This window comes from Pimephales promelas, chromosome 18, assembly GCF_988280905.1.
Source record: "Pimephales promelas chromosome 18, fPimPro1.hap1.1, whole genome shotgun sequence".
Taxonomy (NCBI): domain Eukaryota; kingdom Metazoa; phylum Chordata; class Actinopteri; order Cypriniformes; family Leuciscidae; genus Pimephales; species Pimephales promelas.
In genome coordinates, this window is record NC_142786.1 from 468,743 (window position 1) to 486,981 (window position 18,239).

At 39.8% G+C, this 18,239-nt stretch overlaps 2 protein-coding genes across 3 annotated transcripts; both read right to left on the minus strand.

Annotated features, from left to right (window-relative positions):
- Nucleotides 1-241: 241 nt before the first annotated feature.
- Nucleotides 242-13,252, minus strand: dus3l (dihydrouridine synthase 3 like). The gene is made up of 15 exons (XM_039665916.2): nt 13,156-13,252; nt 12,268-12,354; nt 11,935-12,178; nt 10,807-11,181; nt 9,586-9,669; nt 9,207-9,248; nt 8,965-9,117; nt 7,472-7,588; nt 6,964-7,029; nt 5,684-5,794; nt 5,518-5,614; nt 5,154-5,229; nt 3,656-3,844; nt 1,944-2,072; nt 242-562 (listed from the first exon to the last, which is right to left on the minus strand). The coding sequence occupies exons 2-15, from the start codon at nt 12,318-12,320 to the stop codon at nt 490-492; spliced, it is 1,809 nt and encodes a 602-aa protein (XP_039521850.2). The 5' UTR covers nt 12,321-12,354; nt 13,156-13,252; the 3' UTR covers nt 242-489.
- A 366-nt stretch (nt 13,253-13,618) lies between these two features.
- Nucleotides 13,619-17,908, minus strand: mterf1 (mitochondrial transcription termination factor 1). 2 transcript variants are annotated; one of them, XM_039665917.2, is made up of 2 exons: nt 17,791-17,908; nt 13,619-15,850 (listed from the first exon to the last, which is right to left on the minus strand). In XM_039665917.2, exon 2 carries the CDS (start codon nt 15,836-15,838, stop codon nt 14,729-14,731), a length of 1,110 nt encoding a protein of 369 aa, XP_039521851.1. In that variant the 5' UTR covers nt 15,839-15,850; nt 17,791-17,908; the 3' UTR covers nt 13,619-14,728. The 2 variants fall into 2 exon arrangements, with proteins under 2 accessions (XP_039521851.1, XP_088979037.1); XM_089122911.1 differs by having other exon boundaries at nt 17,794-17,831.
- Nucleotides 17,909-18,239: the final 331 nt, after the last annotated feature.

Genomic DNA, 18,239 nt, shown 5'->3' on the forward strand with positions numbered 1-18,239 from the left:
GTGTATCAGTGTGTTTGATAAAGCACTATATTCTGTGAGGTGTGTATGAATGTGTATTTCTCAGGTCACTGATCATTAATGATAATAAACACTGGCACTATCATGTCAAAACACTTATGCTATGCACTTAATAAAACAATGCTAATGTACAAAATGCAATATTTCAGTGTTTTCATTCATTTAGATCACATGATATCTTCAGGTCGTGGTGCGACGGGCGATCAGATGTGAACTGCAGTCATAGTGAGTATCTGACTTTATTCTCTTTCACTTCATCAGGAAACATCTCGATATAGAGAAGATGGAGGTCAGTGTCGATCAGTTTTATTCATATCTAACACACACACACACACATCTTCAGTATGAAACATCTCGAATACATTTAAAATAAATTCAACCTGAATATAAACCACTTCGGCTTAATCGTGTTCAAACGAAAATAAAATAAAGAGTTTGATTAGCACTTTATTCCGTCAGCACTGTCGCTGGTCATTTATAAGCGTTCGCTTTGTGTTTCGGCAGGAAGCTGAAGTTCTTCGGCACCGGCCCCAACAGCATCTCACTGATAGCAGAAGAAAACACACGTTAATATGCGTTCAATTACTAATGTCTGATTCAATTAATAAAAAACATGACCCCCCACACAAGTTAAACTCCATGAGAGTGACATTTATCCAGTAAATACTAAATCTGAATTTCTAATAAGTTTATTTCAGTCTATAAATTCACAAGCGAAATCATTACACAAAAACCTAAAGTGCAAACACATGTATTAAATTCAACAGATACAACTCAATTTAGCCGTTTAACAATTAAAAAGACATCTTAATTAGGGTTGGGTATCGAGAATCGAGTATCGATTGGAATCGGGACTAACTTTTAGTTTTTCCCGGAATCGTTCAAAAGTTAAAATTTCGATTCCTAGTTTCGATATTCACAGTCCGTCGAGCGGAAGATGAAACCGCTGAACAACACCAACGAAGAAGTGTCTACCGGAAGTGTTGGCATAATCGTGCGAGTCGAACATGAGTAGCTTACGTCGGCGGTCCAAAGTGTGGCTTCACTTTTCTAAAAATAACGAAATCTCGGCAAAATGCAAAATTTGTGACAGAAGGAGTATTTCCTTCAGAAAGGCCGTTGGTTAGCAAGGTTAGCTAAACTTTTTTGACCCTGCCTCTTAAAAGAATCGGAATCGAAACAAGGAATCGGAATCGGAATCAGAATCGTTCAAATTCAAACGATACCCAACCCTAATCTTAATGTTTCCATCCAAAGCTGCGAATTTAACTTTTGTGCAAAATTGTAATATGGCATAAAACATTGTGAATAAAGTGCGTGTTCAAGAGAACAAAATCACCACTTCCTGGGAAATTGACACAAATTATCAGTAATAAAAGTTTAAGTTTCTGCAATCGGCTGTTTTCCCTCCATCATAACCGAGTGTGTGTCGGGCGAGTGTGTGTCAGGCGTCACCATAAACAAGTGTGTGTGTGTGTGTGCGAAACGCTTCTGGAGGGAATTACACCCAATCATGATCACACACTTCGACTGCAGCGTTTCAGAAACACCAAACCAACATTAGAGACGCTGCGACGCCATTGGTCCACCGGTTACTCCAGTTATCCAATCGCAGCTGACGCTGAGTCACATGAGGTTTGTTCAGTAAATGTGTTTCCATCACTTATGCGCATGTGTTCTTGTCAGATGAAAAATAAATAAATCATTGTAAGCACATTTTTATAATTTATGCACATCTTGACATTTCCATCCTATCCCACAATGCAGTCAACATCGGTGGATGGAAAGAGAGCTAGTGTGACTGAAACAGATGCAAATGCAACTGGTTAACTTTATTTACCCTTTGAACAACAGAACCTCAGTCTGTCTGTGGCACACCTGTAACAGGCTTTGGTCAGCGAGATGTGTGTGTATTAACCCGTCACCTGATCTGGATCCAGTCGCCCACGTGTTGACTGGCCATCAGAGACTCCATGTAATCTCGGCCCATGTAGAACGGCGGACGCTCGTTGATCTTCTGCGGGACTCTCTCCAACAATCCCACGGGAATATACCTGAACACACGTCACACAGGTGAGCAATGCATCAGCAAATCAGATCCCAGGACTACAAACACTACAATCAGAGATCTCACTATTATCAACAATATCTGGATTATCTTTCAGTTCAGTTCAGAAAGTCAAATCCAAGCGCCGCGTGTGAACCGTTTAATGCCGGGTTGTGCATCAATGATACATTTATTTCATTGCATTAGTTTGTGTTTAAATTAGGGCTGTGCAAAAGTTAATTGCGATTAATCGCATCCAAAATAAAAGTCTGTGTTTACATAATATATTTGTGTGCTGTATATAATTATTTTGTATATATAAATACCTATGCATGCATGTATATATTTAAGAATTATTTGCGGTTAAATTCTGTATATATTTATAAATACATAATCTATATTATATAAATATAAATATTTTATATATGAATAACATATTTTCTTAAATATATACATGCATGTGTGTGTATTTATATATACAAAATAATTATATACAGCACACACAAATATATTATGTAAACAGAGACTTTTATTTTGGATGCGATTTATCGTAATTAACTTTTGCACAGCCCTAGTTTAAATTAATACCTTTTTGGCTAAGTGTGATTTATCTGTCCATTTCTGAAACGCACGACTCAGTCTCCTGATAATAACAGTCAGTGTGAGCTGTAATGTGAGTTTCTGTGAAGCTGCTTTGAGACGATGTGTTCTGAAAAGCATGTATAATAATTCAAATCATGTATTATACATTTTTTTTTTAAATATATAGATATGAAAAAAATTCACACTAAATTCAGTGTTTTTGCTGGTAATAAAATTAAGCCAAAACAAAACACTAATTTTATCATAGACTTTTTGTCAAATAATGTGCTGCACAATGAGCTTTACTGTTAAAATTAAAACACGGATTATTCCTTAAATTCAGTTTTGTTTAAAAAAAAAAATCATAATTTATTCGTATTATTACATCTGGACATTTTCTATTTCTACTGTACAAGAGTAATATCTTTCTGTCAAGTTAAACCAAACTTTTATTTTGACGGGTTGCTGTGAAGCCCTTTGGAGTTTCTGTGTGTTTGTCATGATCGTTTCAAAAATGAAGCGGTTTAATGATCACGAAGTGACTTTCAGAGTGGATCTAGAGCCTGGAGAGGAAGTTCAATCATTTCTGTCTTCATATAGCCAAAAAAAAACAGCGCAAGCGTCACACGTGTGTCTTCAGTGTGTGTGTGTGTGTGTGTGTGGTAAATAAAACTGCACGTCGGCTGCACCAGAGCCGTTGAAAAACATTCATATTTAACGGCTCTGGGCTGCACTATTCATTCACACCGAATATACGATTCATACGAACAGGATTCGTATTTAAATAGTATTTGTGGTTTAATATTCACACTAGTCTATATCGCGCTTTTTATTTCAAGTGTACTGAACCGCTTTCTATTTATTCCCCGAAAATATACAGTAAAATCCTTTTTTTATGACTGGATTTCATCAGCAGTTTAGGGGGGGTCGTTTTGGGGGGGCGGACAACACCTAAAACAATGGTAGGGGAAACACTGAAATACATGTGAGCTGCATTATCCTGGTCACCTGCACAGGAAGGAGAGCCACTCCAACAGGAAGCTGCGCGTCTTCTCCACGCCCTGCGTGTCGGAGCCCCAGTGCTCGAGGCCGTAGTTGCTGAAGTCCCGCAGGATGTCCAGGCGCTCGCTGGAGGAGATGTCCCAGTGTCTGCTCTCCTTGATCTCGGTGAAGAGCCACGGCTTGATCAGCGCGCCCCTGACGAACAGGAAACAGATCTCTCAAAGATCACCAGCGCCGGGTTTCCCGAGAACGATGCATCTTAGCTCTCTACGTGTAACGTTACGAACCTCGCCGCGTTTTCCCATAAATGTACACGTCTGTCCAAAAGCTAGTGATTTTAGTCAAAGTTAAAGACTTTTATGGACTACAAAAAAAAAATAGCCATTCACTGCCATTATAAAGCTCTGAAGAGTCAGGACATGTTTAATATAACTGTTTAATATACACACCTAGGATGACTTCAGGGAGAGTGAATCATGGGCTCATTTTCATATCCGGGTGAACTATCCCTATAAGATCAGTCGTACGATCGTTTTTACTAGGGCTGGGTAATAAATATCGATTTCTCGATATTAATCGATTCTCATTTTTACGAACCGATATCGATTCTTAAATCTCAAGAATCGATTAGTCATCCTGTTTCATTTGAATGAATGGATCATTGTATCGCGGCTGCGCGCATCTAAAAAAATCGCAATAATCTTTGTCCTTTGTTACTATTGATATGAAACAAAGTCTCAATTTTCAAATTACGTCCATTTTCTTTAGAAATTCAAAAACATAAATAGTGTTTTGTCGCTGTGGCGTGAGATCGCTCTGGAGAAGCAGCAGCGCTGATCTCTCTTCCGGCTTAATAATAGCAGTCACAGCGCCAAATAAACATGAATGAGCATCTGAAAGTGTGTTAAAGATCGAGTACAACTTATCCAAATCCGGATCATGTCACAGTGATTCACTCAATCAGCGTTTCAACCGTGGAAAGACGTCGTCTTACTTATTTATCGTCATATTTACCTCAGAAAACCCACATAAACTCGTTAGTCAGCTAGAAAAAAATAACTCTAGAGAGGAGCAGTTTGCTAAATATATACACCATATTACATATGCATTATAATCTTAATGTTCTTCGATATTTAATGCATATTTGAATAAATCTGGCAAGTTTTTATGACAGCCACCATTTAAATGTTTATATTTCATATAATCTTCTTATTAAAAAAATAAATAAAAGTGTAATTTAAGTGTTTGTATAGCTACAAAACAGTTCATTATTACCTTCATATTAGGCTACAACTAGACTCCAGTTTACAACATTTAAGAGATTTGATTCCCTTGAGAAAAATGGCCATTTATTGTAACTGATATCCAAAATAATCGATATTGAATCGAATCGTAATCGAATCGTGAGATTTGTCTCAATACCCAGCCCTATTTTTTACGAACTTCTGAGCATTACGCAGCCCAGAGCGGCACCGATGATGCATGAAAGCGGACGCAGACTGACCTCGCCAACATGATCCCCGACACTCCCGTTTCTCTGGCCTTCATGGCGTCTTCATACGACAGAATATCTCCGTTACCTGCGGGACAGAAAGGTACGCATGATATATCGGCCACCGTATCCGTATCGGACGATGAGAAACTCAGTCAGCCGATAGGTGGTGTATTATTTCCTTCAGATTCGCTCTGATCAACACGATGGTTTTGAACTGCTTGAAATATGATTGAAATCACACGTCACGTCATACCGGCTACATGACATAGTAATTGTGTGTTTGGGACGTGGCTTTTCAGGGTGAGAGTTTGTTTTTGTAGTCAGGCTCTCTAAAATTTGGATTGATATAGAATTATCCGCATCATCTACTCACCGAACAGCGGTACGGGCGCGGCGAGTTTGGAGCAGGTGTCGATATAGTCCCAGTCAGCTGACTTGGTGTAGCGCTGTTCGCGGGATCTGCCGTGCAGCTGCGGAGGAGAACACTCATGATGAAGGGAACCTCGTTAGCTTGAGCCGCGCGCGGGACCTCACCGTACCGTGATCAGCGACACGCCCCACTTCTTCATCTCGGGGATCAGCTTGTGCGCGACGTTGCAGTTCTGCTGGACTCCCGTGCGGATCTTCACCGTCAGAGGAACGTCCAGCACCTGCGGAGAGCACGAGACGCGTCACAGCAACTCGCTATCCGTTAATAACCAGAACGATGGCTCAGTCGGACCGAAAGGCCTTCCGGCTCGATCTGAAGGCTGAGAGTGCTGCAGACCGATCGATAGGGAAACAGCATGAAGATGCTCGAGGCAGATTCACATATAGCGCGTGATGAGCGTGTTTACTAATGTCTTACGGACGGACATGCGTTTATTAAATCTAGCGTTTTAATTGGTCAGTGTGAAGAACATTCACTAAATATTATTCCTGTGGTTAGACATTCTCGCGCTGGTTTTCTCCGGGTCTCCAAGCAGTGAACTAAAGTTTTGTTCATAATATATACGTGCAAATGTGTATCGTAACATATAGGGTTCGTATAACTATAACTTTTCCATGCTATCAACACTAGAGTCGTGTAAAAACCTCTTGTAGGTTGACAAAGAATACAAAAATATTAAATATAACAAATTATGAACTAGGGACCTATAAAGTCCGTTTTATTTTTTTTCCAAATTCCATTTTAATTTTTGCAAATTCTGTTTTTTCCGTTTTAATTTTTGGGAATTCATTTTTTTTTTACCCTTTACTGTTATTTTAGTTTTAAAAGGAGCTTTTAAATGTTGCTTTTAATGTTAATGTTAATAAAATAGGCATTTACTCTTAAAATGACAAATACTGCATGATGCAACATAACACTGCACTCTAAGTACTTCAGGTAACTACAAAATATGGTTATGAGCTTTAAACTGTCCTGTAAAATAAATTATATTAGTTTATATAAGTTATAATAAAAGTCACACTCTAGCTGCGTCGTAATGTGCATACTATCCATCCTAAATAGTGTGTGTCATTACTGTCAATACTATTTCGGGCATAGTATGCACATTGTTAATTGGCCAATTCCGTGATCGCGGAAATTATAGGGTCTTACTATAGTATAAAAAAAGTTGTCAATTTGACACATAAAAACAACAATTTAACTCAAAATTATCACGGCGCAATACATAAATGCAAATGTTAATGTATATGCGAATCAGATTGTGACGTTCACATTAACGTAACTTTCAGAATCCGAGATCACGTGTGCGTAAACACACCTACTGGCGCGATACAAGACGAACATCACTCAACGCACTCAATGATGATCAAGGTTTGTCGGTTCACTTACAGAGTTCATTCCCCTCACGATTTGCTCAAATTTGGTGGTCCGTGTCATGAGGCCGCATCCGCCGCCCTGAAGAAACACACATCAGTTCAGCGCAGTCAAACGGTCACAAAGGCTAGCCTTCTAGGGATCATTTCAGGGACTAAAAACCCCCAAAATATACCAAATTATTAACTATACTATAAAAAAACAGTTTCTCTTTGTGTGTTAGTGTTGATTTTTGGCAAATTGCATGAAAAACAACAACTCAGAACACTAAACTTAGCATGACCAATCATGACCCTTGAGAAAAATTCACAATTGCGAGGAATAAACAGTTTCAAGCCGTGCAAAAATCTAATGTTGGTCAAATCAGCCTGCGCTCAATAGTGACTCACTGTAGGACAGATCTGTGTGAAACAGCATCAGTGTACATTATCTGACTAAATAATGACCGTGTGTGTGTGTGTGTGAACTGTTCTTTAGAAGCGGCTGATGGCCTCGCAGCCGTGTGTGTGTGTGTGTGCATCACCTTCTTGTAGACCAGATCGATGGGGCATCCGGAGTTTATATCCACAAAATCCACATCGATGTTCTGATTGAGCAGCTCGGCACATCTGGTCATGGTGTCGGGGAAACAGCCCTCCAGCTGAAACACACACACACACACACACTCACGTCAGCCCATGCCGAGACACGCACACACACTTACCGACACTCAGAATCAGACTTCTGAACGGCTCGTCATAATTATGGTAATTCCAGCATGAAGTTTCATCAAAGCAGTCAATAATTCACTGTATAACCGAATCAGACTCATTAAAACTGTCACCGTCCCACAGGTGGGACGCTTGCCATTATATTTTTAAAACAATAATATCTTAGAAAAGACCGTAAGTAATATTGACAAACTATATATCATTTGAAAGCTTACAATCTCTAGTTTCCATATTTGGTGACTGATTTTAACACACTGATTTTAACACATTTTCACATACTGAAAATAATTTACACAGGAGCCGTAATTTATCAATTTGCAACAAGAATATTTTCATACTCATAAAGCGTGTTCAGACCTTTATTTTGAAGTAGCAATGAACATGAAAAAAAGTTAGAAACCTCAGTTTGATTTCATGCCAAGAGTTCAAAAGATAGCATCCATTCAATTATTTTAGAAAAAAAGGTCTGAAAATGTTTTAAATATTACGAAAAAAAAAATAGATTCACCATTTGTGTTATGGCAATAAGCTATAACGCGCATGCGTGTGCTTTGTATGTGATTCCTAGAGGTTGAATTCATATCAAAATCTGCCAAACTACCCATACTACTTCTGAATAGGATTTCTACTTCATAAATTGTGTGAAATTTGTGAAAATAATGGTTCAGATCACTCAAAACACATATGGAAATGGAGACGCCCTTATATGGGCTGTATTGTCTGGTTGTGCCCTAGTGGAAGCGTTCGGTACTGCGCCCAAACTAAATCTCACTGAAAGCTCATTTTTTGAGATATCAACCTAAAATTTGAAACACAACTTGTTCAGATTTTTTTCTGCAGTTTTAGAGTAGCCCAGGTTTTGAAAAAATATATTTTATATAAAATATGAATAATTAATTTTTTTACATTGTACATTTTTATAAACTCAAACTTCGATAACTTTTTTTCTGTTTCACTTTCCTAATTTATTTCACTTCGAGAAAAATCTGCCAAATGTCTTCTTTAAAACGAGACCAATCTTACGTCTATATTCCAAAGCATTCTTGAATTACAACCATTTAAGTTTGAAATGAGCATGTCCATGTCTACTCAAAAAAGGGGGGGTGACAGTTAAGAGGTTAAAGGTGCTGTACATAACTTCACTCTACTAAAGCACACACACACTCGTTCCTCTGCAAAACACTTCTTCAGTTATTGTACTTTGAAATGTGTGTTTCCAGGCTGGCATGTTTTGATGTTGCTGGTATTTTGACTCGGACTGCAGTACCGATCTCGGCCACTAGCGGCTCATCTGACAGACGCGCACCTGAACGCCGAACAGGTCCTCGCTGGCGTGTCTCTTGAGGAGCGCCCACTCCGACGCCTGGCCCTGCAGGAGGTTAGTGCACATGGCCATCTCTCCACACGTGACGTCGGCCCCGAAGCGCTTGCACACGCGCCGGAACGGCAGGTTCCCACACTGCACAGAACACACACACACACACACACATGAGCCGCGAGAAGCACGTCTCCGAGGACTCGCGGAGCGCACGTTAGCGGGAGAGTTACCGTGGTCAGAGGAGCCAGGTACAGCTTGTCTGTGAAGTCCACCTGAGACACAACAGTCAAACATCGCAGGATTAAACACTAGATATCACACACTAAATAAATGTATTAACAATTTAATTTGATTTAATATCACACCCGTTTGATTTGGCTAAGTCGAAATGCTATAAAAGAGCCATTTTAAAACCTGTATAAGGTTAAATATAGGTTATATTCAGACTCCTTCAGCATTTCTCACATGATCAGTTTATTAGCTATAGTTTAGCTAATGGAGATAAACATGAGCAGAACTCAGTTCTCAGATCAGTGGATATTTGACTGGTTTTGTCCGTCCTTCTGTTGGACTCCCACACATCTGAAATATAGGATGTAATAAACACACCTGTTTCTTTTCACATTGTCGCAGCTTGATGATGTCAGCGTCTGTGATCGGCCCCATGGTCTTCACCGGAGGAACCGCACTCTCCTGCAATTCGGATTCAATTATACATTAAAACATCTTTAATATTTGCCTTTAGGAAACCCATGAGCCTGTGTGTTTGAAGCAGCGCTGATGGAAGGCTCTACTAGAACAGGTTTTCCTGCTTGAATGTTGATTATTCTCCTCATATTCTCCATTGTTGCGGCTCCTCTCTTCCCAGTCTGTCAGTAACGCTCTGTTTACTTCCTGTCTCTATGAAGCCCCTCCTTCTGAAAGCACTCTGTGCTCTGATTGGTCGGCTGGAGAAGTGTGTTGTGATTGGTCGAGCGCTTCGAGTGTGTTTGGGAAATGTCCCGCCCCTTTCTATAACCGCCAGTTTAGCACACTACTAAGTAACTCAACCAGGCCCCGCCCCTTTATTCTGCGCATTAATTATTATAATGAGGAATATTGTGACGTGTTCGTTCCAGTTTATATTGAGCGGTCAGGTGACATCAGGTAATAACAGACTGTGTATAATATGTTCGTAGTGTGTGTGTGATGTCACCCATAGTGTTTCTGAAGAGTGCTTTTCAAGCCCAAACTGGGCGCCATCTTGGCTGCGTCACTCGCAAATAAACGAACATGTGCAGCGAGCGGATTAGCTGAGGTAATGTGATGCTAACACACAGCAGACAAACGCTAGTAGCGTTCCTGTAGCTCGAACACTTTAGCTTGCAACGTCAGGGTCACGGGTTCACTTCACTGAACCTTGAAATGCAATGTAACCCACTTTTGATAAAACCGTCTGCAAAATACATAAATGTAGTAGTGACATCAGTCACTCAAGAGGCCACGCCCTTAAATATGCACAACTTTAAGGCTTAATATGATTTAAACGGATGAGTTATAACCATCACCCCCCACAGTCGTCATGAAGGGCAGAATTAGCATAAACATTTATTACTATAAACATATTTTTCTGCTGTAAAGTTTTAACATATTAACATGCGGGTCTATGGGAGGGACTCCTCTGCAGCGCCTCTAGTGGCCAGTGGATGAACTGCAGGTTAACTCACTTCAGTGTTAATTCAACACACTACTAAATAACTCAACCAGGCCCCGCCCCTTTATTCAGCTTATGAATTATTTAAATGAGGAATACTGTGCCGTGTTGGTTCCCGTTATGCAGTGATGTCCGACCTGTGTCTCCTGACCCGCCGGGTTCTCCTCCTCCTCCGGCGGCTTCTTCCCTCGGCTGATGGTCTTCAGGAAGGCCTCGGCGCCGCTGAAGCTCACCTGCTTCTTCCTCAGCCGTCTCTGCAGGTCTTTGTCCAGGTGGTTCCTGACCGCCTCCCTCTCGGTGCTGGGCTTGTAGAGGTCGGAGTTCACCACGTTCTTCATGTCGGCGCTGGTGTGAGCTTTAGCAAACCTGCAGGTGACGCCGTACTGACACTTGCCGAAGGTGTTGAACAGGTAACACTGCTCTCCCAGATCCTCCGCTTTACTGCGCATGTACTCCGACACGTCGTGCAGGAAGCGGCACTTATCGCCGAAGAAGCATTTAGTGTCTCTCTCCTGAAACACACGCGGATAATGTTAACGAGGAGCGCTACGATCAACCGAACCACAGATATCGCTTAAAGACCCCTGTAGGCTATCTCAAAATTAAGTTTTGTATTTGAAAAAGTTATTCTTTACTTTAAATATCTTGACTGTAACTCGAATTTTACTATGCGTGGTTCTATGAATATGCAAATGAGCCCCGCCTCCACTCACTGTAATCCACTGGTTGTCGATCACACGTTGATCTGATTGGTTACAAGGTGGTTTGTGACGTCAGAAACACCAAAGCGTGTTTTTGAGACTGTCTTTGGTTCACTGCAGTTTTAAGGAGGAAATACTCAGCAATGCTGTCCACTTATCAACTTACACATGGTGTGTGTTAAAGCGGATTAAACACATAAACAACATTAAACGCTGGATTTACACCACAGGGGGACTTTAAGCAGCAGATTTTTAAATGGTTTTAGTTAATTATAGTAACACTGGAAACCTATTTGGTAACCATTATTACTGTGTATATATGAAGAGTTCAGATGCAAAAGCCTCTAAATGCCATTTAACATTTTCTTCTTTAATGATGATTTTTATCAAACTTGTATATTTAAGTTCAGTAATTTCACTTAAATAACAATTAATAGATAATTATCATTGCCATCACTGAACTTAAATATACAAGTTTGATAAAAATCATCATTAAAGAAGAAAATTTCAAATGGCACTTCATAATGACACTTCAAATGAACTCTTCATATATATATATCTCACCTGAATGATTGAGGTACACAATCGTCTGGCTTCGTAGCTCTGTGGTTTCATCCGAGGTCTGGATTTATTCTGTCCTCTCATCTTCTTCTTGTCCGTCTTGTCCGGTTCCTCCGGCGCCGCTTCGCTGTCCAGCCGGATCTTCTTCTGCTCCGGTTCTCCAGAGTCTCCATCCGCATCTTCACTCTTCCGGCCTGGCCGGCCCGAGTCCAGGAACGCGTGGAACTGCTCTTTGGTGGTGAGGAACCTGCACATCCGACACGAGTCACTCATACACACATATCGCCTGACAGACGCTGTGATTATTAATATCATAATCAGAATATATAAACGTACTGTTCTTTAATAGGGGCGATTCCTTTCTCGACCTCCACAGCCGATTCCATCATGGACACTCAAACACTGTCCTAATGGGTCAAAGCTCTGAAGGAAAACAGGACTCTTATTTTGAAACACATTTGAAACAGTGCAATGAATAACAGTGCATCATATGTAAATGAATACACATACATCCAACAGTACAAGTACTATGTCTAAAGCTGATCAAAGCAAAAAACAGGACTTTTATTTTGAAATAAACAATCTGATGTTGATGTCTGTCACAATCGTGCACTCATTAACATAAGACCGCCCACCAAATGCGAAAATAAATAACAAATAATATTTAAATGAATTGATTAAAAATAATAATTAAATCAATAATACATTTCACAAAGTTCTTCTAGAGTTTGTTTTACTATAATGAGTAGAATTTGTTTTACAAATTGTAGAGAAAGCGTAACTTAATAAAAACTTAATATTTTCATAATAATATAATTAATAATATTTAGACATATACTCTGAGAAAAAATAAACAATATTAAATAAATTGATTCTTATACAAGAAAATATGCCTTTTATATTTGTGGATGAATCCGTGGCATCTGAAAGACTGAAACGCCCCGACATAATAACATAATTACATTTAATTAACGTCCAGACTCAGAGGACTTCCTCTAACACTATAAGAGTCCTTCAGATGATAACGTGCTGATAAAGCCTCTTCAGATGTAGTGCACATAGAGCCACACTGGATTAAAAGGGTTAAAACATCATGACAGTCGAAAACAACTCGCGTATCTGAAGAATATGTGTGTGTGTGTGTAACTAAACACCGATCGTGCAGCCGCTCTGGGATCAGTTCAGATTTATGTCTGATTATTATTATTAATCATCATCACTCACCGACTAGTGAAGTTTGTCTCTGCACATGCACAGTCTGCAGCTGCGCAGCTCTCTAATGTGTCCGACCGGAAACACGAAACACTGGAGTTCCGCTTCACACGCGCCACCGCGGATCATGACGTAACATAAGTACTGTAGACTGAAACTGAAACATTTAAAGATATGCCATTATATGAATTTATATTAAATACTAAAATTAAATATATACAAAATGTATAATTTAATATATAAATTACAATAGATTAGTTATTAATCAGATGTGTATGTGTGTGTATATATATATATATATAATATATGTATATACACACACATTGCGTGTGTGTGTGTATATTTCTACAGATTTCATCTCAAATTGTTGAGCTTATAATCCAATTCTTAATGCAAATTTGTTTTTATTCAATTAGAATATTCTCAGTATTGATGAATATGATCACAGCAGTCATAAACAAACAAAATCACAAGATTAGAAAAATATTACAGCAGTTTTAATGTTCCTCATCATACAATATACATTGTTTTGCAGTGCATTGTTTTTTGCTCATTCAGCTCTTTATAATACTTAAATGAAAAAGCATAGATCAGTCAATACATCACTTCTCACAACTACTCAAAACAAAAACATAGGAGATCGTGAAAAAATGAATGAAAATCATCAAAAGGAATTGTATGAATCACTGTGGAATACTTTGTACTGTAATATTTTAACAGGAAAAACACATTCTGTGTGAACGGCCCCTTAAAACGGGACTTTAATTTTGAAAAAAACGAATATATTCATGAAATCACGTTAATGTTAATGGGGTCGACTTTTTTTTTTTTTTTACCAAACTAAACACAGGAGATATCACAAAAATAAAAGGACATCATATTATGAATCACTTTGGCATATTATGTACTGATTTTAAGGGCCCAGAAAGGTCATATTGAAAGATTCATAATTAAGCACAATCCTCTCATAAATAAAGTTACGAGTAAAAAAAAAAACATTTCTACGCTCATACAAAGTGTTTAATCCAAAGACACTGTCTTATCAGACGAAACAATCAAAGTCTATATTCCTCCAAACTTTTATTTTGAAATTAAAGAGTTAATTATGTTAATAAAACATTCATAACCAAAAGCTCATGTTTATTTATGTAATATATATATATGAAGAGTTCAGATGCAAAAGCCTCTAAGTGCCATTTGAAATTTTCTTCTAAAATGATCATTTTTATCAAGCTTATATATTAAAGTTCAGTAATTTCACTTAAATGACAATTAATAGGTAATTTTCTTTGCAATTTAAGTGAAATTACTGAACTTAAATATACAAGCTTGATAAAAATGATCATTCTAGAAGGAAATTTCAAATGGCACTTAGAGGCTTTTGCATCTGAACTCTTCATATATATATATATATATATAGAAATATGGGACTTTTATTGTGAAATAAAGTTGATGAGAGATTCTGACGAAATCAAGAACCGCCCAGAAAAGTTAACAGGTGTCATATTATTGAGCAAAATCCTCTCACAAATGCAGTTACGAGTAAACGAACGCTTCTACAGAGTCACGTGTCTACGGCCGCTCCTCACTCCTCCACCGACCCCAGCCGCTGTAGTTTGGCGCTGAAGCGCTTCTTGCTGGAGTCGAGCACCGCGATGCCCCTCTTCTGGAAGTCGTAGCCGAGCCGGTTGAGCCGGGCGAGCCGCTGCCGGAGGCTGTCGAGGCTGAAGTCCAGGACCTTGGGCTTCTGCACCACCTGCTCCACCCGCACCCCGGCCTCCAGCAGGCAGTCCAGCTTCTGCTCCAGCCGCGCCGAGGACAGGAACAGCACGTGCGAGTAGTTCAGGATCATGGCCTTGAAGTGGTCGGCGCCGCACCCCAGCGACCCCAGCTTCCGCCGCAGGCTCTCCAGGTTCCTCTTCAGGCTCTCGTGCGACAGGTCCAGGATCTGCGCGCCGTGGCTCTGGAACAACCCCAGCGCCTCCGCGTTGCTCAAGTTCAGTTCGCGCATCAGGAAATCCACGTTGGCGCTGATCCGGTTGGTGCTTCGGATGAAGATGTAGAGGTTCCTGGAGATGATGGTTCTGGCGAAGGCGCGCGGGTCCCTCCCGCCGAGCCTCGCGCAAATGTCCTGCAGCAGCTCCACCATGTTCCGGTTCAGCTCCACGCTGTTGGAGAAGGTCCGCGGCGCGGTGGTGAGCAGCCGGTGCAAGTCTCTCCGCGTGATTCCCAGAGACATCAGGAACGTGATGTTCTGCTCCAGGTTGGTGTTGTCGCTGGAGCGGAAGAAGGACTCGGGCGAGCGGGAGAGCACGCCCACCACCTCACGGTCGCTCCGGAACACGTTCCTCCACAGCGTCCAGCGCTCCTCCAGGTGTGCGCAGGTGCGCGTGATGGAGCGCGGGAAGCGGGAGATGATGCTGGCGATGGCTTTGGGCTCGGCTCCTTTGCTCTGCAGGAACAGCGCCAGGCCCTGCTCGTTGGTCAGCTGCTTGCGGAGCACGCCGGGCTGCCGGCGCCGGGCCGACTCCAGGTCCACGCCCATGCTGGACAGCGACTCCACCAGAGACTCGTTCTCCGAAGCCTCCGGGGGGAGGGGGAGATCCGGCGGCTTGAAGCAGCAGGAGCGAGACGCCGCAGGAAGTGGAGAACATCTCCGGATGGACCACAGGAAGTGGAGGATCCTCTGTGTCATCACTGACCACACCTGTGGATTGGAGAAGAGATCATGGAACATTTTCTCTCTGGAACATTTATTCAATGTCAAGTAGAGCTGCTCGATTAAAGGAGTAGTTCACTTTTGAAAAAACTTTTGCTGATAATTTCCTCGCCCCCGTGTCATCCAAGATGTCTGTCTTTCTTTCCTCAGTCGAAAAGAAATTAAGGTTTTTGATGAAAACATATCTCCATATAATGGACTTCAATGGGGACCAAACGGTTCAAGGTCCAAAAGACAGTTTCAGATGCAGCTTCAAATGTCTTTAAACGACACCAGACGATGAATAAGGGTCTTATCATGCGAAACGATCGCTTATTTCAAAACTTATTCCAAAAATGTAACTTTTCTAAGGACAAATGCTAGCCTTGCTCTATTCTGTGAGGCGCGTTTGTAACGTCCTTAGAAAAGTTACATTTTTGGAATAAGCTTTGAAATAAGCGATCGTTTCGCATGATAAGACCCTTATTCATCGTCTGGTGTCGTTTAAAGACATTTGAAGCTGCATCTGAAACGGTTATTAACTGTCTTTTGGAGCTTGAACTGTTTGGTCCCCATTGAAGTCCATTATATGGAGAAAAATCCTGGAATGTTTTCATCAAAAACCTTAATTTCTTTTTGACTGAAGAAAGAAAGACATGGACATCTTGGATGACACGGGGGTGAGTAAATTATCAGCAAAAGTTTTTTCAAAAGTGAACTAATCCTTTAAGTGTTAATAGATTGTGAACTCGATTCAAACGCTCACCCACGCGATCATATTTCTAAATGACGATTCGAATACGTCTGTTGAACCTTTGACGAGTACGGTCACTCAAGAGATTCGTTCAAAAACCCTGATTCATCCAATTATGAAACGAGTGGAGGATTAATGAGTGAGTCATTGAATCAGACTCAGGTGATTCATTCAAAAACACTGATTCATCCAGTTATGAAACAAGAGTTTAAGAGTAAGTCATTGAATCATTCACTCAGGAGATTCATTCAAAAACACTGATTCATCCGATTATGAAACGAGTGGAGGATTAATGAGTAAATCATTGAACCATAGACTTAAGAGATTCATTCAAAAAACACTGATTCATCCAGTTATGAAACAAGTCTTTAAGAGTGAGTCATTGAATCATTCACTCCGGAGATTCATTTAAAACGCTGATTCATTCAATAATGAAAAGAGTGAAATCTGTATGAGTGAGTCATTGAATCAGGATTCCTTCAAAAACATTGAATCATCCAGTAGTTAAAAAAGTGAAGACACTGAATCATTCATTCAAACCACATTTAAATAAATGAATAAATAATAATTTTCAATAGATTGCAGCAATTATCCTTTTTAAAACCTCTAACATTACATGTTAATTCAGAATAATGTGAGAATCATGATCTCTATATCAAACCAAAAATAAATCGTCAATTATCCAGAATTTTAACCAATGTTAATAGTTGTAAATAATAATAGTAAATTGTTTTCTTTCTGCAAAATACTGATTCTTGTTTTGTCGTGGGGTAAAATATTGGCTCAACTCAGGACATGTTTTAGTGATATTTACCCACATAATAGAGAGTCTTATCTATTAATAACATATATGTCTGATCGTTATATAAATCAAAGACAGTGAAAGTACGGTACATTCATATATGAACAACAATAATCTTGATTAATACACATGTAACGTTAAACCCAAGCGCTTCCCCAGAGAAAGAGTCGAGCGAATGAAGAAACTAGAGACAGTAAAAAGCAAAACCATAACGAGGAGATAATGTTTCATCTCATCTCAAAGTTCATCTGTGAGATTCAACACTCTCAACACGGATCTTCTTATTTATGCATAAAAGTTTCTGTTTGTAACACCATGAGTCATGAAAACTGTTCACTGTCGTGCCTTTATAGCAGTTATTGAGAAGCAAACATAACATTTATTATAACGTACCACCTCATCTCAGCACATGATGCCTCTCCGCCGTGTTTGCTGTGTGTGTGTGTGTGTGTGTGTCGCCGCCTGCTGGTGTGGAGGGAGCGCGACTCCTCTGACCGCCACACGGGGGCGCAGGACCGCCACTGTTCAGCTCCACATTCATCAACACATTATAATAGCGTTCATTACTAATTGTTATAACCTTCTATTATGCTCTTCACGTCATCAATATATTGCATTTAGAAATATTGTTTCTCTGAATTTTGTGATTTAACATATGCAGCTTTAGTGAGGATAAGATTACAAGGTGGCATATATTAGAAAATATAGTAAAACAGTAAATAATTAAATTATTAAAATTAACATAAGTAAAATAATAGCTTTTTAACCTGTATATTTCAATCTAATTCTGACTATCTTTCTTTATTTACTACTTTTACTTTATTTAGGTAATGCTCAGTGTT